This window comes from Amborella trichopoda, chromosome 12 (assembly GCF_054954075.1).
Source record: "Amborella trichopoda isolate Santa Cruz 75 chromosome 12, AtrichopodaSantaCruz75HAP2 v2.0, whole genome shotgun sequence".
Lineage (NCBI taxonomy): Eukaryota > Viridiplantae > Streptophyta > Magnoliopsida > Amborellales > Amborellaceae > Amborella > Amborella trichopoda.
In genome coordinates, this window is record NC_142347.1 from 470,654 (window position 1) to 492,423 (window position 21,770).

The 21,770-nt window shown below is 36.6% G+C and overlaps 2 protein-coding genes across 3 annotated transcripts; one reads left to right on the plus strand and one right to left on the minus strand.

Annotated features, from left to right (window-relative positions):
• The first annotated feature begins 2,161 nt into the window (after positions 1–2,161).
• Positions 2,162–4,578, plus strand: LOC18427440 (Transmembrane proteins 14C). Its single transcript, XM_006836490.4, has 3 exons — positions 2,162–2,444; positions 3,841–3,975; positions 4,086–4,578. Exons 1-3 carry the CDS (start codon positions 2,396–2,398, stop codon positions 4,223–4,225), a joined length of 324 nt encoding a protein of 107 aa, XP_006836553.2. The 5' UTR covers positions 2,162–2,395; the 3' UTR covers positions 4,226–4,578.
• A 9,518-nt stretch (positions 4,579–14,096) lies between these two features.
• LOC18427441 (protein TIFY 10B) lies at positions 14,097–20,503 on the minus strand. Of its 2 annotated transcripts, XM_006836491.4 has the most exons (5): positions 20,223–20,503; positions 18,507–18,597; positions 18,161–18,338; positions 17,256–17,313; positions 14,097–14,497 (listed from the first exon to the last, which is right to left on the minus strand). In XM_006836491.4, the coding sequence occupies exons 1-5, from the start codon at positions 20,417–20,419 to the stop codon at positions 14,296–14,298; spliced, it is 726 nt and encodes a 241-aa protein (XP_006836554.1). In that variant the 5' UTR covers positions 20,420–20,503; the 3' UTR covers positions 14,097–14,295. The 2 variants fall into 2 exon arrangements, with proteins under 2 accessions (XP_006836554.1, XP_088710691.1); XM_088854565.1 differs by lacking the exons at positions 18,161–18,338; positions 18,507–18,597.
• Between the last annotated feature and the right edge of the window lie 1,267 nt (positions 20,504–21,770).

A 21,770-nucleotide genomic window follows, 5' to 3' on the forward strand; every position in this document is an offset into this window, starting at 1 on the left:
GGTGTGGTTTCTATAAGGTAGCAACCTTAAACAATCCAATTAAAGCGCACCATAAAAATTTATCATATCACGTAAATTTGGTGCAAAAAATTATTAGGATTATCTGAAAATCTATTTTTCATATCTAATTATAAAATTTTAAATTTTAAAAATGGTTAAAATCAAGTAGATCCATAAACATATGAAAATATTGAAAATAGACGGCCTAGATAATGTATTGCAAGATGCATTGTTTATGGGACTCAAATTTTTTTTTTTTTTCATATTCATATATCTCGATAACGAGATGATCAATTAGAGAATTTTTCAACATTAAAACAACCTTTTCCGATGGATTTTTGATGTGCACCTTTAATTCTACATTTTAAGTCCTTAGATAATTTTTTTCCTTAATTGTACGTCCACTTAGCATTTTTTTAAAAAAAACTGTTTTGATACACCAACAACGCTGCCTTCCCCGTCATGACACAAAACATAGAACGATTTTATTGGGAGCGTACCAGGGAACAATCAACACAACAATTACCATAACAATCAAATCGGAGCCTACCACAAAAATTTCATTAGAGGTTGTTTTGATGTTCAAATATCCTCAAATTGATCATCTCGACATCAAGATCTATTGACATGAGAAAAAACTGGATTTCAATTTTTGAAAATAATGTATTTTGTAACACATTTTTGGCCTGTCAATTTTCAAGATTTTCAAGTTTGGGTGCGGTTTCTATTAGGTTGCAACCTTAAATAATCTAATTAAGGCGCACCTCCAAATTTTATTGTAACATGTAATTTTGGTATAAAAAATTCTTAGGATTATGTCAAAATCTATTTTCATATCTAATTATAAAAATTTAAACTTAAAAAATGGTCAAAATCAAGTAGATATATGAGCATCTTGAAAATGGACGGTCTAGATAATTTGTTGCAAGATACAATATCTTTGGGATTCAAAATCTTTGTTTTTTTGCATATTCATAAATCTCGATGTTAAGATGATCAATTAGAGGGTTTTCCAACATTAAAACAACATTCTCCAATGGATTTTTTAGGTGCATCTGTAATTCTACATTTTAAGGTTGCAATCTTATATAAACTTTTTCCTTCAAGTTTTCATAGATATGTCAATCTACACTATTTTTGAAGCTTTAAACTTTATAAATAAAAATGAAATTATATTTTAAGGCTATCACAAAGATTTTTCAGTATTGAAACTATATTTCTCGATACTATTTGAAGGTAGGCCCTAGTTTGATTGGTTAGAGCCTAGGCTCTATACAAATCGCACGCAAAGAAAAAATACCATTGGTACAAAATTACAATTAAGAAAACCATAAGAGCCCTTAAATGTAAAATAGTGGTCGTATTGAAAATATGTGTATGCAAATCCATATCCAAATATTCAAACGGCACCCCTATTCATCTCTTTCTCTTTACAATGGTGCTCTCGGGTTAAAGAAAAAGAAGATTTCTCATTGAGTTATTTTTCTTCTAACTCTACCTATTATTTTGAGATATACAATTCTTATAGGGATACATTAGCATTGTCTTTTTTTTATATAATTTTTCAAAGGACTATATTAGTTAGATTTTTTTATTATTTCAAGAAATTTAAGCAATTTTAATGTGCATATCTCAAAAACAATTATTTTAGAGATATCAAACGAAGAAGACAAGTAAAGTTATATCAAAAAGATTTTTTAGAAAAGTTTTATGAGAAAGAAAAAATACATTTTTATATCAGTTTTATAAACCGTTCTAATTTTTGAAAAATCTTTTGAAAAACTCAAATAACAAAAAAAGACCGAGTTTTGTAAAATTCGTTTTTTAGCGAGAGACTCGCTAACCGTGGTGACGCGGCGCCACAACGCGGGGGCTCTATTGCCTTTGCCACGAGCAGGGGAGCCATTTTTCAAACACTTGCACTCAGTAGGTAAAAATCATTTATTGAAGTCCATTTATATGCCCTTTAAAAAACCCTAGAAACTTAAAATTTGTTCATGTTGTGGTTATGGCCCTGTGTGCCATTTCCCAGTCTTATCTGATCATCCATCCCCCTGCTACAAGCCCTAATAGTAGCAGCAGTACTAGGGTGCGATCCCTCTGCATCAAAGTCAATCCATTGTTCTTGTCTCATAATTTGAAGGGGAATAGGAGAGTTATTAGGGCTTCAGCAGTTGCAGACTCAGAGGCGACAGTTCCATTAATCATCAAATCTTCTTCTGAATCTGAGCCGCTCTTGAATCCTTTGAAGGAGGAGAAGATTGAGTTTGATCTGGGAGGAGGAGGAGGGAGCAAAGGGTTTGGTGGAGGGGGAAGAGGCGGCGGAGGAGGAGGAGATAATAACGGTGGAGGAGAGGAGGGGGAGCACGAAGGCGAGGATTCATCGAAAAAGAAAATGTCGATGTCTCAGAAACTGACCTTTGGTTATGCTGCTCTTGTTGGGTGTAAGCACTCTTCTATTGCTACCTTTTCCACTTGCACGTCAAGGAATTTGCTGGAATCTGTTATGGTTTATTGAATATTTTTGTGTCGTCTTGAAGTTGCTTTTGTTGTGATGTTGGTTACTATTTAATGTATAGCATTCATGGTTGTATTATACGAGATCTATTTGGTCTCATTATGATGCTGTCTTGGTGAATTTCTATGTGCTGCTATTAATTAGGCTTTCATATGATCTGATTGTTTATTTATGATGCTGGTTTTTATAGTGGGATGGGGACACAGCTTTATCTTTCTTTTGAAGTTTTCGATTGTGATCATCTTTGAGCGGGAATCTGGTTTTGGTCGCACAAAATTCAGTGTTACAACAACAAAGAGTGTTCTTTGAGCTATAGGTCCACTCTAATGGCTAAACCGCATGGCTTTCTTTATGATGAAAGGGTTTACAGCAGCTCATTCTCTGGCGCTTGAAATTTTCAACTTGTTATGTGTAAGATGATACGCAATTTGCAAATGCAAGTTTCACGCACTTGACTGACAAAAATGATAGAGAGCCTCATAACGTCCTATGTGACCGGACATTGTATCTTTAAACTTGGTGGAGAGGGATGAGACGGGATAGTGACTAGGGATTGGACGTAATGATTTTATGTTTCTGTTTTTTTTTTTCCTCTCCTTTTCTTTATATGTTCAAGGACTTTGGTAATTTGATAGATATCATAAGCTGTTGAGGTATTTTTGGTAAATCTCAAGGATGCATAGTTATTAGTCGTTTTAACACCACCTGATTGATCGTAAAAATCATTGGAAGTGCCTTTTCTAAATATGAGGTTTCTTATATGCTGAATTTACTATGAGCCCAAGTTTTTTGTGTTGCTATAAGTAGATAATTCTACTTTGTAACTGATTTTTCAACTTTACTTTGTATGGCTGAAATGATAAACATATAACTGCAATCCTTATGCTTTGTACATTTGGGGCTTAGTGTGGCTAGTGAAATGGCCTGATTCTTCCATTTGTGCTGTTTTCAAAGATGTATGCTTGTGAAGATGACATGCTCAAGTGTTTGTTTCCTCATCAACGATAGCTTCTATGGTGACTATCAAGAGAAGAATAACCTTAAAAAAAAAAAGAAAAAAAGAAAGAAGAAGAAGTCATTGTATACTGAAGATGACCCACCCAAGTGTTTGTTTCCTCATCAATCATAGCTTCTATGGTGACTACCAAGAGAAGACTAATCAACCAAAGAAAAAGAGTCATTGTTTACTTGCTATATGATGCAGCTTTTAAAATTAAACTCTAACGTGACAATCATCATCATCATCATTATAGCCTTTTCCCAATTGAACTTTAATGCAACAATCTAGAATCTAAATACTGTGTTGGTTGTTCTACTGGCAGTGGGTGGAGTCATGGGCTATCTAAAAAGTGGCAGCCAAAAGTCGCTTGCAGCTGGGGGTTTATCTGCGTTGTTGCTTTATTATGTGCATACTCAGCTTCCAGTAAGGCCAGTCCTTGCATCAACATTGGGTCTAGGTGAGAAAGATGCTGCTTTCACTGTTTGTTGTATAATCTAAATACAATCTCATTTGTTCAAGTTTCTCTCTCTATGTGACACAAAGGCGCTAATATAATCAGTTCTTCAGGTATATCCGCAGCACTTTTGGCTGTCATGGGGTCACGCTTCAAGAATTCAGGGAAAATATTTCCAGCAGGTGTCGTTTCTCTTGTCTCATTGATAATGACTGGTGGCTATCTCCATGGAATCTTTCGAAGTTCGCACTGATGTTATTTAGCTTTGCCAAAAAGGATGTGGTCGAGGGTCAAGGAACACTCATCTCTCTCTCTCTCTCTCTCTCTCTCTCTCCCTCTCTCTCTTAATCTTGCCTTTTTTGTGCTCTGCCAATATACACCTGGGACATTTTCTGGAATTTGAAGCTGATGTACTGGATTGTATGCGCTGATAGTGAGTTTCTTACTTTAATAATGGTACTAAGGTAGCAAGCTACACTAGTTCATTAGTTTGTACTTTGTATTGTGGCAGTTTTGTTGATCTGTAAATTACTCTAATAGTTTTTTGTTTTGTTTGGTGTTCTGAATGGTTTCCTACTAAAATAAATGATTGTTGTCATGGAGCTACAGAATGCTTACCATATATATTTCTAGGTAATTAGATCTATACACTGGTGTGGATGCATTAATATATCCATGAGTTGCTTTCTGATTCATTTGTTAGCCGTTTAGATTGAAAGAATATGTGGCGATCAAATGAAGACAAAAGAATGAATGGATAAACTTTCTACATTTCCTTGTGGGATCTGCTTGATGACTGTGCAGGATGCTTGATCATGTTCTTGATGGTCCAGGTCTTCTGTTTTTAGCTTCAGTTGGCCCAAGTGTTCTTGTTCAATAAGCACTGTTATGTGTTAGCTCGATGATTGATCAAAGATCAGTTCAGTATATCCTTGAGTTGCTTTCTGATTCATTTGTTAGCCGTTTAGATTGAAAGAATATGTGGTGATCAAATGAAGACAAAAGAATGAATGGATAAACTTTCTACATTTCCTTGTGGGATCTGCTTGATGACTGTGCAGAATGCTTGATCATGTTCTTGATGGTCCAGGTCTTCTGTTTTTAGCTTCAATTGGCCCAAGTGTTCTTGTCCAATAAGCACTGTTATGTGTTAGCTCGATGATTGATCAAGGATCAGTTCAGTATATCCTTGTGGGATCTGCTTGATGACTGTGCAGGATGCTTGATCTTGTTCTTGATGGTCCAGGTCTTCTGTTTCTAGCTTCAGTTGGCCCAAGTGTCCTTGTCCAATCAGCACGGTTATATGTTAGCTTGATGATTGATCAAAGATCAGTTCAGTTTTAGTCCTTGGCAAATCGAGATAGGGAGAATAAGCTTCTTTGTGATTCTTAAATCAACTTGTGTATCAATATTTATGCCTTCTATTGCAGCCATACACTTCTGTGTGATTCTTAAATGAACTTGTTTATGGTTAGTTTTGTTTCGTTTGCCCTTAAAAAGGCAGCTACCCAGAAGCCACAAGTATTATTAAGGGTAGTGGGGGAGTTTCAACCTCCATGTGGTGGACCAGCCCCTAAACTACACCGAGATATAAAGGTTGGAAAAGCAACTGGTTCTTATAATGCACATCTTCATCAGTTGCATCCAGTTGTTTCAAAATCCATCCTCCCATGTTTACTATATCGGAAGTCCCAATCGACAGGGTAATATGCTTTTTGCATGTTATAAACATCTCTACTGATGACTCCCTCTCATCTCTAAAATTGATGCATTTATGAGAAGACAGGCACTATCCATGAACTCCTTTCCCCAAAGGCACATTGGCACAAAGAAATAGCCATCCCAGTATCTCCTCATTTCACGAGGTTAAATACCTTGTCAACAATCATATCCCAAGTACTAGTAGGTTCCAAGTTCATCACCTCCCCTTTCGTTGGAATAATGAGCAATAAAACATGGACCCTTATTAGTTTCTTGATTCCCTCCTTCCTCGGCAACAAGATTCCCACATTAAATCCTTACTCATGACTTCCTTATAATCTTGATGACAGAAGGAATGTTATTGGGACTAGAAGCTTACTAATGACTCCAAGTACTTCCTCCTCGAAGCTGAGCTCCAGCTGAAACACCAAATTTTGATGAAGAACATCCATCCCCATGCAATCAAACCTGCTTTGCCTATGTCGACTACCAATCCAAGGAAATGAAGAACGCCCCCTTCAATAGAAGAGAGCTCTTCGAAGAGCCCCATGTGGAATTAACAGTTTTTCTTTTTCACATGCCTTCATATTGTTCAACCCTGGACTTGGCTTTTCACATAATCATTATTGTTTAGTCCTCTAAGAACTCTCTTAGCTTTGCCTGCCTATTTATCTTCATTTGACGAGGCTTCACGCTCTTCCTTAATCTATGATTCAACAATGTCATGGAGAATCTTGAATCTTCGAATATTCTCTGTTAGGTATTCCCAACTGATCTTTTTAGGAGTCAAAAGTTTCCTGAAAACCTCAAGCTAACTCAACCCTGGACTATCAATGAGTTCATGGATTCTTAACCAAGTCACTTGAGGCGTGAATTCTCTAGAAATGTGTTTTCAAATCTGAACAGGACCAGCATTGGCTCCAAGTACGGAAGAATGGTCAGAGAACGACAGGAGGGTTTTCCAGATGACTTCCGAACCTGGTCTATCAGTTGGGTGCAACTGATAACTTCCCAGTTTTGTCATGTAAGAGCTCTATGTTGGTAGTAGCTTGAAAGCCTAAGCAATTGATCGAGTTCGTAACATGCAGTACTGGTAGATCATCAAAGGAAATTCCTTCAATTTATGTCAAGAAATGTACCCTGGCCATCCCTTCTAGTACCTGTCTGTCAACTTTCTTTTCAAGAAGAAATAATGATGCTTTGTTCATTTTGTATAACTTCTGATATGATTTAAGTTTTTTTTATGTTTACTTCAAAAGTTTGCTCATTTTCTCAGAATATGAAGGACATCTGAAAAATATTATGATTTCTTAATGCAAGACTATATCTCATGTCATATCAACTTCTTTTTTTTTTACAATGTTATGAATTTTTATTGCTTAAAAACAGATTACATAAGGAAAAGTTTATATAGAGCTGAGGCTCTAAACAATCAAATTAAAGCGTACCTCAAAAATTTCACCGAAAGAGGTTGTTTTGATACTCAAATATCCTCAAATTGATCATCTCGACGTCAAGATGTATAGACATGAGAAAAAAATGGATTTCAAGTTTTGAAAATAGTGTATTTTTTAACGCATTTTAGGACCGTTAATTTTCGAAATTTTCAAGTTTTCATAGTTCTCTCAATCTACACTATTTTTGAAGCTTTAAATTTTATAAATAAATATATTTTAAGGCTAGATTTCCAGTATTGAAATAACATTTCTCGATTCTATTTGAAGGTAGGCTCTAATTTGATTGTTTAGAGCTTAGGCCCTATACAAACCTCACCCCATTACATAAAGCTCAACCAGTACATAAAGCTCAACCAATAATGTGATTATTTACAACTGTTTCAGGCAAAGAAACCCACCTAATCGTCCGCAATTTCATTCGCTTTCCAGTACACATGATTAATTGAGATCAAAACATGGTGGCATAAATCGACAATCTCAACCCATACAGAGTAAAATTTCCAAGGAGGCTTTTTCACAATCACCTTCCACCAGACATGCAACCCCTTCAAAATTTTCCTTGATACTTCTCAATCCTTGTAATATACTTCGGAATTCTGCTTCATTTGAACTTGCAGTCTCACGAGGCCCTGCATAAGAAAGAAGAGCCCCTCCGCTCGCATCTCTTAGAACCCTTCCAAAACCTGCCAGCCCTGAATTTCCAAAAGAACTACGATTGAAGTTATGCTTCAAACAACCCTCTTTTGGGGGGCACCATCTACCTTTTGGTCTCAGCTTCTATGATTTATTTAAAATCATATTTTTTAGATTCATCTAAATGTCAACCTTTGAAATACCCCTTCTTTCTTTTGAGACAGAGAACCCAACTCTACACTCTGAATAGAATAGCCTCTTTTATATTTTATACACTTCGGTTTTTCTCTTCAAAAGTTTTATTGTTTTTTTTCTTCCAAGCTTCCCACAAAATAGCTTCTCAAAAAATAACGCCCATAAAATACGACCGTATTTAGGTAAACTTAGAACATCCACTTGGAGCAATAAATCCCCATATCTCCTAAGCAAAAGCATATGAATTCCCAGCTTATCAAAAGCCCATTCCCAAGTGAAAGAGCAATCTCACAATTCTCCTCATCTTCCTTACAAAGAATATATAAATTCACCATTGTAAGTTTCTTTTTTTTTTCTTTTTTTTTGGCAAATTGTAGTTTTTCCCTAGAAGAAGCACCCATAAGAAGGCTTGAACGTTAGGGGGACGGGAATTTTCCACACTCCAATTATAAACCTTGAAACCTTCTTTGTGCTTGTCACTAAACAACAACCTTGTTGGCGGAAAAAATTCCATCGTTATCAATCTCCCAAATCACCTTATCTTCTAACTCTCTCGCAATGTATACATTGCTAAGTTCGTGTGATAAGGCCGCAAATTCTTCCTCCATTCTAACCGTGACCCTTCCATACAAGAAAGGCAAAAGCCAAACTTGAATATCATTTGTTAAGGAGTAACAATATACGATCTTGGCTGATTGATCCAGTGCACACTTGCAAAAAAGATAGCTTTTCTTTGGGTAAGTTAGTGGGGGAGAATGTCCCTACCCGTTTTTTATCAACAATGAAAAAAAACTATAGCTCATAAGTTTACAACCTTATAGTGCAGTTGTACCACATCATGAAGTAACACAATAGGGAGAAAATCCAGCGGTCTAGATCGCCAAACAGTCGCATCTGAGAAAGCTGTGGCTTTCTTGATAAGAATATCGACCACCATATTGGCCTCGCGATAAATATGGGCTATGGTCTAAGTACGACCTAAAACTCATAAAGACAGTTAACAACAACAATATTGAGCTCTCATGGAGTTTTGCATCGATCACGGATTACATTAACTAATAATGACGAATCACCCTCAATCTGTAGGGAAATACAATTTAACTGAATGACCAGGTCTATTCCTGCTTGTAAGGCATAAAACTCTACATTGTTATTTGATGCTATATTCCCAAAGGATTGTCAAAAGCTGCAATGAAGGAGCCAACATAACTTCTGATAATACTTCCACCACCTGCAAACTCAAGATTTTGAAATGAAGCCCCATCATCAACATTCAATTTGAAATGATTTGAATGACGAAAAGACCATGTAACTGGTATGGGGTTTTTTATTTTTTGGTGGTTGTCAACAATTTATCTCTTTGATAAGCGAAAGGACCAGGCTTTAGCATCCGCCATCTCTCTTATATGAGAGATAATTCTCCTAAGCAAGTGTTCCCTTTTAGATGCCTTCTCCTAGAAAACTTGATGATTCTATTCTTCCAATAACATCCAAATTGTGGTGAAGAATAAGGACAATCAAACATTCAGTAGACTTTATGAATTGAATTTGAAGGCAATCCAGGTCCTAAGCAAAAAAGTTAGTTGCAAAGTACTATTTCCTAGCCATTTATTGTGCCAAAAAGAGATGTTATTTTCACTGCCCAACACCCATTTTACATTCCGAGATACTACCTCCCTAACTTGCATGATCCCCTTCCAAAAATCAGAAGCCAAATACATCCTTATTGAAAAACACATAATGGATTCCCTTGACACCCCATACTTTTCTTGCACCACTAAATTTCAGATTTGATCTTCACAATGCTAAATTCTCCACCATCATTTTGCTAATAAAGCTTGATTGACCAACTTGAGTTTCCTAATTCCTAAACCTCCCTCCACTCTTCTATTCATATTTCCCCATAAAAAATTCCTCATTAACTTCTCAATTTCTTTATACATCGATGCACAATTCCTCATTAACTTCTTCATTTCTTCTTACATCGATGCAGGCATCATTAACAAAAACATCAAATAAATTGGAAGATTAGATAGGCAAGACCTTACCAAAGTGATACGCCCACCCAACAACAATATTTTGTTCTTTCAAAGATCAAGTTTCAAACAAATCCTCTTGAGGACAGAATCCGAAACTGCTATGGATAGTCTGCGATCTGAGACGGGCATTCTGTACGTTATAAGGAAAGTATCAATTTTACATCCAACCTCTCTTGCCAAAATTTCAACAAGTTAATTATAAGAATGGTGCAAGGGATCTATGCAAAAGCAGCTCTCAATTACAATAGTTATTTATGTTTCATTTCTATATTTCATAATGAGAATGATCCTATAGGACCCTTCCCCACCTATGTGTGTAGGTCCACAAAGGATTACTCTTAAATTTGGTACCGATCTATAGAATGGTCAAGTCCCACACCCATGTGATAATTTAGTCTTTTTATTTATTTATAAATTATTATTTTTATATTTTTTAGAGATGCATTATGATGAGAAAAATGGAACTCTATAGAGGAAGAAAAGGATAAAGTTGAGGGAAAAGTATACTGAAACTATTGGGAAAGGTTTCTATACTTCTTCCATTGCATAGAAGATATATGCTTTCCCCCATCCAGCCGTCCAATTTAAGATCAAGTGAGCCATTGGCTGTTTGATTAGAGTATTTTATTTTTATTTATTTATTTATCTAGAAAATATATGAATATGAAATTTGGTACGTGCCATCATCTAAATGAGGCGCATCTAAAAAAATATTAAAAATAATTTTTTGATAAAATATAATGATCAAAATACCCCTTGAAACTTTTAGAAATATTTTGGTTATTTTATTTTATTGAGAATACTTTTATAATATTTTTTACGAGTGCGAATTTAAGAGACGAGTGGACGCCCCAAATTTTGTGTCAAAATGGTTTGTAAAAACATTTTAAAAATAAAATACTATAGAGACGTGACATTGTGATTGAGGCTATCTCATCCATTCATTCAGAATGGATTGTTGGATAGGGGAAGCATATAAGTTATATGCAAGAGGGGATGCATAGAAACCTTGTACAAAACTATTTACCTTTGATACAAAGTAGTCAAAATTAATCTTCACCAGTGGATGTGAAATTTGTTGGAAATGTGGCTTATTAGGCCATTTTTATCCCGAAAATTCATATTTTCAATAATGGTACAAAAGCCATATTGAAGTATATGTGAAATCCCATGTAGTTAACATGAGGCAATGCTATATACATTGATCCATTTTTTAGCATTAATAGGATGTATCACTGGCGGGAAAAACCCAGTATTACTGGAGGGAAATCCCAATGGTGTTTTTGTATTCTTTGTAAATTGTGGGAATGCTTAGATGACATCCTATTATATGAGTCATTAGTGGACTAATGACATGTTTAACTCATTACATAGGATTAACAGTTTGGTGACACCTTGTTAATCCTAATTAGCTGCACTTAAGGGAATTAAGACAAGAGTTACACTTGGATCTTAACTCCTATAGACCATGAATGTGAGAGCTATTAAATAAAGATGTTCTTTATAAAAGGTGGTTAACCCCTCTAGAAAAGATAGAGAATGATAGAAAAGAGGTGAATGAGATTCACTAAAGATGGCTCTCAAGGTTGTTTGTCACCGGATCGCTTGGTCTATAGGATTTAGTATGGAACCTTAAGTCACTCGTATGATTTAATGACAGATCCGAGTAAGTAGTTTATCGATTTCAAATTTATTTATTTGTTATTATTTTTATTGGGACTAACAAAATTGGATGGCTGCATTTATTCCATTGACCAAGCTCAGACTTCAAAAGATATTTCTTGAACTTTGTGATACACCTAAGCGATCATATTTTACATCGGACACAAGTACTTGTGGCCTTCTTGTATGAAAGGTAAATGACCTCGTTGTATACAATCCCAAAATTGAAATATTAAATGTGATCTTAAAAAATGGGAAAAAATTTACAGAGAGTCAAGGCTCTAAAATTAGAGCTCACCTCAAAATTTCACTAGAAGAGGTTGTTTTGAAGCGCAACTATCCTCAAATTGATAATCCCAACATCAAGATGCATGAATATGAGAAAAAAAAAGAAAAAGACTCCAAGTTTTGGAAATAGTGCATCTTGTAATGTATTTTTGACCGTCAATTTTCAAGTTTTTATAGATCTACTCGATCTACACTATTTTTTGTGCTTTAAATTTTATAAATAAAGATGAAATATATTTTAAGGCTATAATAAATATTTCCAATATTGAAACCACATTTCTCGACACTATTTGAAGGTACGCTTTACTTTGATCGTTTAGACCCTCGGCTCTATACAAACCGCACACTAAAAAATGACATGTTAAAAAAAAGCAATTGTAATCTTAAAAAAGGTACAACATAAATAAAGGAGAATAAAATATTGGGTTACGAAAATTTCCTTGTTGAACATCATATTTTAAACCTTCACCTATGGCGGCCTTAGTTTTAAAACATGTATATTTTAAAACAATATTTTTCCTCACTACACAATAAAACAGAAGATTAAGAAGCCATTATCGCACCTGTTCAAATGCACAAAAACAATTAGACACAAGAAAACAGAATATTCAAATACTATCCCAATTGTTCAAATGTACAAAAACGATTAGAGATCTACAAAGCACCACAGTGCAGTCCGGGCCACGAATTGTGGCCCTAGCTGGGCTAGGGCAAGTGGAGGCCCGATTCTCCTTTTTTGCCCGGGCCTGTAGGACAAGGCCCTGTATGGGCCACCCCTTATAGGGACAAGGGGTGGGCCGGGCTGGGCCAGGGCTAGGGCTCGCTTGGCCTAAGCCTGGACCGTTGCGACCCTGGGCACCACAATTGCCATTTGATGGAAAAAACAAGAGGGTGCTACAAATATATTGTATTTTAAAGGAAAGATTCAAATCCTACATATAAAGAAACAATTATTATTATTAATAACAATCACAATAGTTCATTTTCGAACTTCCTGGCTCAAAAATTGTGATCCAATTGTGGTTAGAGACTGCCCTAATCGCGCTGTTCACCACAATGGTTCCAATTGGGGTCAAAATAACCGCTATCAAATAGAAAAGTGCTACAGTAATTGAAGACGGTTTCGAAAAACGCATCTTCCAAAAATCAAACATGTATTTAGTGTTTGCTTTATTAGCAAAACCCGATTGCACACGCGTGTACGAGTAAGGTTAGCAGGTCATTTCAAGAAATTACCCACAAAACCAATGCGGTTATTGCATCCTAATTCTAAGAGGGTGATCATCCGAGATAAGCCTAGTTTGTTTGGTTACTTGTTCTAACCTCGTCTTTTATTTGGCAAAAGTAGGAGGCCCATCCCTTTTTAAATTTTTCGATGGGCCTCTTGTTTTGGGACCTTTTGTTAGTGACCTCCAAAATAAATTAAACTATGAGCTCACAATATCAAAATCGCCTATGATTTGCATTGTGTATAGCACTATTTTTAACAACTTTAATAAGTGAATTATTAAAAGACTTTTATATCTAAGGGATTCCAAGTGAAGTTTCTAAGCAGTTTCCATGATTGATAAAAAAAAAAAGTCCCAATCATTCTCACTCATAAAATGTCAAATTAGATGGCTCGAAATGAGCCACAAAATCCGATAAATTTTTTTTTTTTGGAACTTTGTGTCTATTCAATGACTCACAACCATCCATTTTGAATTTTAAAGGACAATGGGTCGGGCTAAGCCTGGTCTAAGCCTAAGTCCAACGAGTCATAGCTCTAACTCGGGCTTGGCATGTTCTAAAGGAACAGCTCGAGGCCTCCACTTTTTATTTTGGCTAACCATGCCAGAAAAAACTTGCAAGACCTGGACCAGGCTCGGGCAGACCATGACCGTGCCGGTGCTAGAGTGGGCTTAGTCAAACTAGGCTAGGCCGCTTGGCCAATTGCCAGCCTTAGGTGTGGCACCTGGTTTTGCATGATGGATGTAATCAAAGGGTTAAAGTTAGAACCTCAGACTTTGTCCCTCATGCAAACATCTTGAATGACTCAAAAACCACAGACAAGAAAAATAAATCTGAAACGAGAGAAAATGGCCAGATGAGATAAACCAAAAGCATCATAATCATAGACAAAGCTTAACTATCATTAAGCCCAAGTCCAAAAATAAACACACATGTATATATACCAAAGTTAGGTCCTGAGTGTATATGGTAAATGGTATAGTAGAGTGAACATGGGCCTCCATCACTAATAGGAAGTTCCACGAGATAAAAAGCCAGAATAACAACACAGCAAGTCATGAAAGCTAATAAAGGAAGGAGTGCTTTATATTAGTGGGAAGATGGGTCATTATATATCATCAGGCAAAGTTGGTGGGGGGGATTGGAGATGGAGAGGTATGTTGAGCCTCATAGGAACAGCCCACATGGGGGGATAAAGGGTGAGTATTGCTCATCTTCTCCTTTTCATTGTCCATTACCTCCATTGCCTCCTCTGCCTGTGAACCAGCACTCCCGGCTTTCGACGCCGAAGGCGAAGGGTACGGACTCCTACTAGTCAACCTGCAAAACCAATACATCAACCATTTGTTTGCCTGCTACATGTGGTTTCAAAATCACAATTTGCCGTTCACTGAAAATACACGGCTTTTGTGGTCAGGATAAACATGCACTTTTCGTTCTCATCCCATTCAAATTCACATGGGGATGACCTTTCATAGGTGTGTGCATACATAAAAAGGAAAAATAAAGGCAAATGGATCATCTCCCACAGCTGCCCCAAACCATGGTTGAACCTAACGGCAAGAGTCTTCCTGAATTGATCAAGAAAAAAAGGGAAAAGTAGGAAAATGCCAGTGTGGTTTTTTTTATCTTTTTTTGGTGACAAACTTCAATAATTGAACCACAGCCTCCCAAGAGAAACCAAACCCTGCCACTAGACCTAAGGCCAAGGAATTCTAAGTGGCATAAGAGGCTAAACGGTTTGAGTTGGATTGTCCCCAAGTTTAGAGGTTGGAGCTCCCTAATTATAGTTATCAAGATTGAACAGGACTGCTCGGTTGGACCACTAAGTACTAACTTAGATGGTCCGGACCAAAGCAAAAACTAAGTTTAGTTGAAAAATAGTAAAAAAGCCAGTTTTAATCGATCGATAAATATAATCTAGTATTTTTTCAAATATTATTTAGGCTTTTAAACTATTAATTCCATTTTTTCTTTATTTTTTTTGAAAATTTAGTTCAACAAGTTTAACTGACAGTCGCATTGATTTTCACTAAACTAGGCCGCTCACCGATTCAGATCCAATCTAATTGATAACACTAAATAAGTTCTAACTATTGAGGTGGGCCTTGGGTTCATTAAAAATTAACCTGTACCCTTTAGGACAGACTGATGCACATCACACACAACCTACATATGGAAAAAGTTTAGCATGCGCCATACTGATGGACCTAGATCTTACTGTGATCCTCAGTTGTCAGATTGGATCGCCTTAGAATTGTCAACCATCCGATTAACGAGTGAAATGCATGGTGGACTTCCCCTCAAATTCATGGAAAAAAAAAACTAGGGTTTTTAAAGGGGTGAAGAGATTAACCAGGATAGTCACGGGGTTCACAACTTTTGTTAGAAAAAGCAGTTTGGTTGGAAAAATTGAAGAGTTACCCTCAATTTGTCGTCAGCAATGATGCAATATGGCCAACATTTATTAATCATAAAATGACATAAATAAATAACAAGAACGGGTGAGGGTGAATTTTTTTATTTTATTTATATACACGTGAAGAAGGCAGGCCAAAACTGATTTGAGGTTAGGTCAAGGGTTTAGTCCTCCAAGTGTAAAGCAAGGGAAAACTCACATGGTCCATGTCCCATTTTGGGGCCTCTTCTTTGACCAATTATCATTTTTTTTTTCAACTATTTGAAGTCGGTAGTCTTGAGACAGTCCATAAGAAAATAATTTGCGATAGAACAAGCAAATTTTTTTTTTTTTTGTATCTTAGGCAGCTAGATCAAGCCTTTAAGAACTCGAAATCAATTTCATTTTAGATGATTTCTTTCGCGACAAAACAAATCCACAAAATGTGCAGTCCACAAACTTTTTTTTTATTAAAATGTGTTTCTTAGGTTTCCCTATAATTTTTCCTCTACAAGAACTCGAAATCAATTTCATTTTAGATGATTTCTTTCGCGACAAAACAAATCCACAAAATGTGCAGTCCACAAACTTTTTTTTTATTAAAATGTGTTTCTTAGGTTTCCCTATAATTTTTCCTCTACAACATCCAAAAGAAATGTATTTGCCAAATTTGGGGCCAAATCAACCACAAGCACCTCAAAATGGAAAGGATAGTACAAGGGAATGTATTTGCCAAATTTGGGGCTAAACCAACCACATGAACCTCAAAATGGAATGGATCAGTGAAGAGGTCCCGCCCTAGGGCCCAAGCCCGGACCTTTTAGACTCCTCCCATGTTTTTCCTTTTCTTTTGAAAAAATATCTACATACACCCTAGTTTGGTAATACCATTTAAACCTAGGGTTTTAAAAATCTACAATCTAAATAGAAGGAAAGAAATATTATTTGGAATCCTGTGCATGTGCTGTCGGAAAGTTTTTGAGAAATAGTACAACAAAATAAGGTGCACGGAGATATTTGCCCTTTTCCTTTTTTTCTATCCGAGTCGACTCCTCTTTTTGGCCAAAATAGGGTGTACGGTGATATTTTTTCTTTTCTTTTTTTCTATCCGAGCCGGGTCCTCAAAAATAGGGTGTACGGAGATATTTTCTCTTTTCTTTTTTTCTATCCGAGCCGGGTCCTCTTTTTGGCCCGAGGGCCTATATGGCCACTATGAGGACCTAAAAAGGAAAAGTAGGGTCCAAATTATCGGTCACGTGTTGCCAAAAGGTCCACATAGCGAAAGAAAACCGCCCCCTTTTCCATCATCTATCTACCCTTTCACGAAATTGGCTAAATTTCGCCAAATGTTTGAATGCATTCAAGACACCAACGAAAAAAAGAAAGAACGTAAAAGTGGGCCTTTCATTTAATTTAATTTAATTTAATTTCTCTGATGGCTTCAAAAAAGCACAGCCACAGTATCCATTGACCACACTCTCTGCAAAGAGTCCATGGATAATTGTGCGAATAAAAATATTAACCAATTTTTGAAGAGAAAAGCTTCAGATTTACTCTTAATTAAGTTAAAAGACAGTGATTAAGCTGATCATCAACTAAGAGAAAATGAAAAAAACGGAAGATTGCTTTGAGAGAGAGAGAGAGAAAGATAATGTAAACTCTAGGAGGAAGTCAGTGTACCTGTCCCTTCGTTTCTCAAAGAAACGCTGGAGTGAGTGCTTTCTTGCAATGGGGAGTTCTGCAAAAGAAATGCCAACTTAAACTCAATGAACAAACACACCAACCATTTCTAACTCTCAAAATATTCATGATGATCATTCACACTCTCAAAATATTCATGATAATCATTCACCAGAGAAACCAATCCAAACATAAACAGGGGAGAATCAAGAGAAAACCACCACCTTCTTTTATTATCAAAGGAGCCATATTCATATAAGATCAACCACACCAAACCAATTCAACATGAGAATTCCAAACCAATTCAGCATGAGAATCTAATAACAAAAGCACTACAATCACCGGAAATTTTTAAAAGAAAAAGCATGTCAAGATAAGAGATAAAAATGAGAGGGACTTGCAGTGACAGAGAGAAAAGCCTTGCAGGAAAGCCCATTATGAACATAATCACATTGTATAATGCAATGTTTCAAACCTAATGATCTGGATGGGGAATCGTTGATATGGACTGGGAATTGGCCAAGACCGAATCGGTTCCGGGAGCTATTAGTACCAGCATGGTCACCTCTCTAGAACCCCCATTTTCTTAAATTTTCTTTAAGCTTTTCTAATGTTTTCTTATGCCCTCTCTAAATCCCCTCCATAAACCCCTAATTTATTTTATTTTTTTAATATTTTTCTCAATCACCGATTTGGACCGACCAAACCTATTTGGATCAATAATCGGGCATCGATTTGTGGGTTGGACGATCCAACCGGCTGATTTGGGTTTTGAAACATAGATATAACATAAGGAGTAGCTCCTTAACTCCTATAAATCTTTATTAGAAATTAATACAAACAGGTAGATTTCGCCCACAACCCTCACTATGCAGTGGAAAAAAGATAAGGGTTCTATAATGTACCAGATTGAAGCTTGGCTGGAACAATTTGAGGTTGAGGAGCTGCAGAGGTGGTGCTATGAAACGAAGGGGTCCTTGTGAGAGCAGGTGGTGATGAGGAAGACACATTTGCAGACTTGAGCATGCTCGGAGTCTTGGCACTTGCAGCACCAGCAGCAGCAAAAAGCATTATAGCTTGTGCCTGCCATGGTAATAGTTTGGGTCTCATATAAGAATGAGATTTTTATTCTTTATTTTTTAAATACTCCCTTTTAGGAGCCAAGAATGGTTTTTCCTTTGAGTTTTAAGCAAGGAAGACATTGTATGGTTCATTTTTCATTTTGTTGAAATTGTGGAAGTGAAAACTGACCTTCTCAGGTGGAATATCATCGAAAACATTCACAGATCCATTGTAGAAAATGGTGAGCTGCGCAGGAGGCTTGGCATTCATGGTTGTGGACCTCACAACAAGAAATATAGATTAATTAGCAAGAAATAGTCTTATCTACTTTTGATTTGTTTGGCACAAAAAGAAGAAAAAGATGAGAAGATCCCCCGAAAACGTAACCAACAACAAAAAAAAATAAAAAAGAAAAGAGAAGATACAGGGCACTCGCAAATAGAGCACTCTCTGAACCAAAGACACATCTTATCTCAGAGAGGGCATTCTCTTTTAAGTGATTTTTAAAGGAATTCCCGGAGGTCACCCGCCCCTCCCAGTACTACTCTTGCTTAAGCAAAATTACTCTTGCTCAATAAGGCTTGAGTTCCGAGTACTTCGGAGGTCTGATTAGGAGGTTAACCCTCCCTAATATTAATCTTGACTACGAGTTCTGATGGGTTCCCGTGCATACTGCATTTTATAATCACGATTTTCCAAAAATACAAAATTCAAGGAAGTAAGCCCTAAACCGAGTGGTCCTGATGAAAATCAGTGGAATAATGCAGTACTGACCTTCAGAATCCTTCCAAAAAGGACAAAGAAAAAAACCAAATGCATTATTGACTTTCAGAATCCTTCAAAAAATGACAAAGAAAAAACCATTTGTTTCAACAAAATCATAGTTTGTTGTATATTCTACAAAATAATGGCGGGTAATAAGAAACTGCGAACTTCTTGTATATTATGCAAAACAATAGCCGGTTGTAAGAACATGCTAAATAGAAACTTACAGTGTGGGGATCTTCAAAAACCCAAATGAACACAAGGTAAAACCATGTTCACAGAAAAATATAATGAAAAAGTACAACTAGTGATTGTGGAATTGAACCTAACGTTACGCAGAAGAAAATATTTGTAGAAATATAGCTGTTTACGTGAAAATGCCAAGAAATGAAAAAAAATATAGAGGGACACTTAAGAAACCCACATTGACACCAGAAATGAGAAAAAGGGAGAGTGGAGAACCTTCAAAACCCAAATTGGCACCATAATAAAGCCATTTTTACAGATTAACATTGGATTGGTCAATTGAAGAAGAATTCGAGAAATGAAAACATGATCACACAGTGGGGAAGGGCCTTCAAAACCTAAATTGACAGAAAAGAAGGAACCAACTTTACCCGATAACAAAAGAAAAAGAAAGGTGGGGTGGGGGTGTGTGTGTGAGAGAGAGAGACAGAGATACATGGTGGGGGTCTTCAAAATCTAAATTAGCACATAAGAGAGACAGAGATACATGGTGGGGGTCTTCAAAATCTAAATTAGCACATAAGAGAGACAGAGAGAGATATACATGGTGGAGGGTCTTCAAAATCTAAATTAGCACATAAGAAAACCAAATCTACAGAAGAATAGGGGGTCTTCAAAAACCGAATTGGTCTCGCCAAAAACAAAGCCAAATTCAAGAAAAAAAAATTCTAATGATCCATGGAAATGAAAATTGAGCAAGGGAAAGTCATGGGAAAGTGGTATTCTATTTCTGGCTCGTAAAGTCAGGGTTTCTCGCTCTATACCCAGAATCCCATGGCTTCTCTCTCGACCCATCTCCCCAAAAATTGAGAACTACACCAAAGGTTAGAGAGAGAAATAGAATTGAAGGGGCAAAAGAGCGCGAAAAAAAATAGAACAAGGGGCGGCGGGTACCTGGTGCCCTGAGCGTCGCCATCTTGGCTTTGCTTCAAGAAGAGGGCAAGTCGAGCGAGCGCCTCCCTTATCTCCTTCTCTCTGTCGCCAGAATCAGACCGTTTTCCGGCGCCGGCATTACAGATTCCGGCCGCCTCTTCATTCTCTTCCTGCTTCTCCGCTCCCCCCAACAAATCCATTGCCACGCTTCTCGACATTCTCTCTCTCTCTCTCTCTCTCTCCTCTTTCTCTCTCTTCAACCGCTCTTTCTCTCTCTTACTACGGCTACCCGCGATACCTCCTCTTTGGAGAAGGAAAATGGTCTCCTTATTATAACTGCACGCGCTCTCTCTCTCTCTCTCTCTCTCTCTCTCTCTCTAGGTCTTTAACATAGGCCATAAGAGTTTATACCCCCGCGGGTGTATACTGTTTATTTACTCGCATAGGAGAAAACCATCTTGCACACAACTTTATAACCGAAAATTCTAGGGATGTGAAGAATAGTATACATGTTGGAAAATGATTTGTTAGGGCTGCAGTCCTATCAAAATAAATAAAACCATACCTCACAATTCATCAAAAAATATAGCAATTCAAATGTTAGAAAACCTTTAAATTTATCGTCTCAGCTTTAACATTATGGTCTTGAAAAAAAAAATTAGGATTTCAAATTTTACAACCGCAACAAATCATCTAGACAAGCCTAAAAATTAGTGTTAACAAATCGGCAAGATATATGTATCATTTTTTGAGTTTTGCCCCAACCCCATTTTTCAATAGATTCGGGAATTACATTTTGAAAATGTTAATCGAGAGAGGAATAGATATAGGGATGATTTCATAATGAAGATTTAAGCAGGTGAGGCTTTATTTTTTCTTCTTAGAGCATACGCCCGCCCTAATGGATATATTGAGAAGTGGCCATGTTTTTTACGTGGGGAATTAAGGAGCACGAAAACATGGGTGACGATGGTGGTCTCCACCACATTATTAATTCATTTTGGTGGTCTCCACCAAAAGCGGACCACTTGAATTTACGCACGTGCTCTTTGGTAGACCCGCTTCTATTAGTTTTTTTTTTTTTTTGGCTTTTCCCCTATTTGAGGTACCGTTAACATAGAGGGATAATAATTTTTACAAAAATAAATGAGAAGAAATAGGGAGTGTCGTATGACGCAAAGAAAGTGTGAAGTGAAGGGAGTATTATTGGAATTGTGTACGCAATAGGACCACTTATCTTTTTTCTCTTTTTTGGGCAATTTAATGGGCTACCCGGTTTTAATCCACCCAACCCGGCCCTTTTTCTAATAGGACCCACTTACCGTATTTATTAAACGGACCTGGTATCTTTGCGGCCAAGCCTGCGTATATAGAAATACGGGCCTCTTGACAAATCTATTCTTGAGATGGATTTTAAGACTTAATTTTTAAGGACACGTAATCTCTAACATAGAGATCATGAATATAAATAAATAAGTAATTTTTTAAATATTACAAATAATAATTCTTGTAACAAAATATTTGAACTGTTGGTTTCTATTGTTTTTAGATGAAACACCTACTTGAATC

Coding starts and splice junctions, on each gene's coding strand:
- LOC18427440 (XM_006836490.4), top strand. CDS start 2,396: ATGTCGATGTCTCAGAAACTGACCTTTGGTTATGCTGCTCTTGTTGGG. Junction 2,445..3,840: donor TTATGCTGCTCTTGTTGGGT/GTAAGCACTCTT, acceptor TTCTACTGGCAG/TGGGTGGAGTCATGGGCTAT. Junction 3,976..4,085: donor TGCATCAACATTGGGTCTAG/GTGAGAAAGATG, acceptor TCAGTTCTTCAG/GTATATCCGCAGCACTTTTG.
- LOC18427441 (XM_006836491.4), bottom strand. CDS start 20,419: ATGTCGAGAAGCGTGGCAATGGATTTGTTGGGGGGAGCGGAGAAGCAG. Junction 18,598..20,222: donor GGCGACGCTCAGGGCACCAG/GTACCCGCCGCC, acceptor TCTTGTTGTGAG/GTCCACAACCATGAATGCCA. Junction 17,314..18,160: donor TCCAGCCAAGCTTCAATCTG/GTACATTATAGA, acceptor TTTCTTTTGCAG/AACTCCCCATTGCAAGAAAG.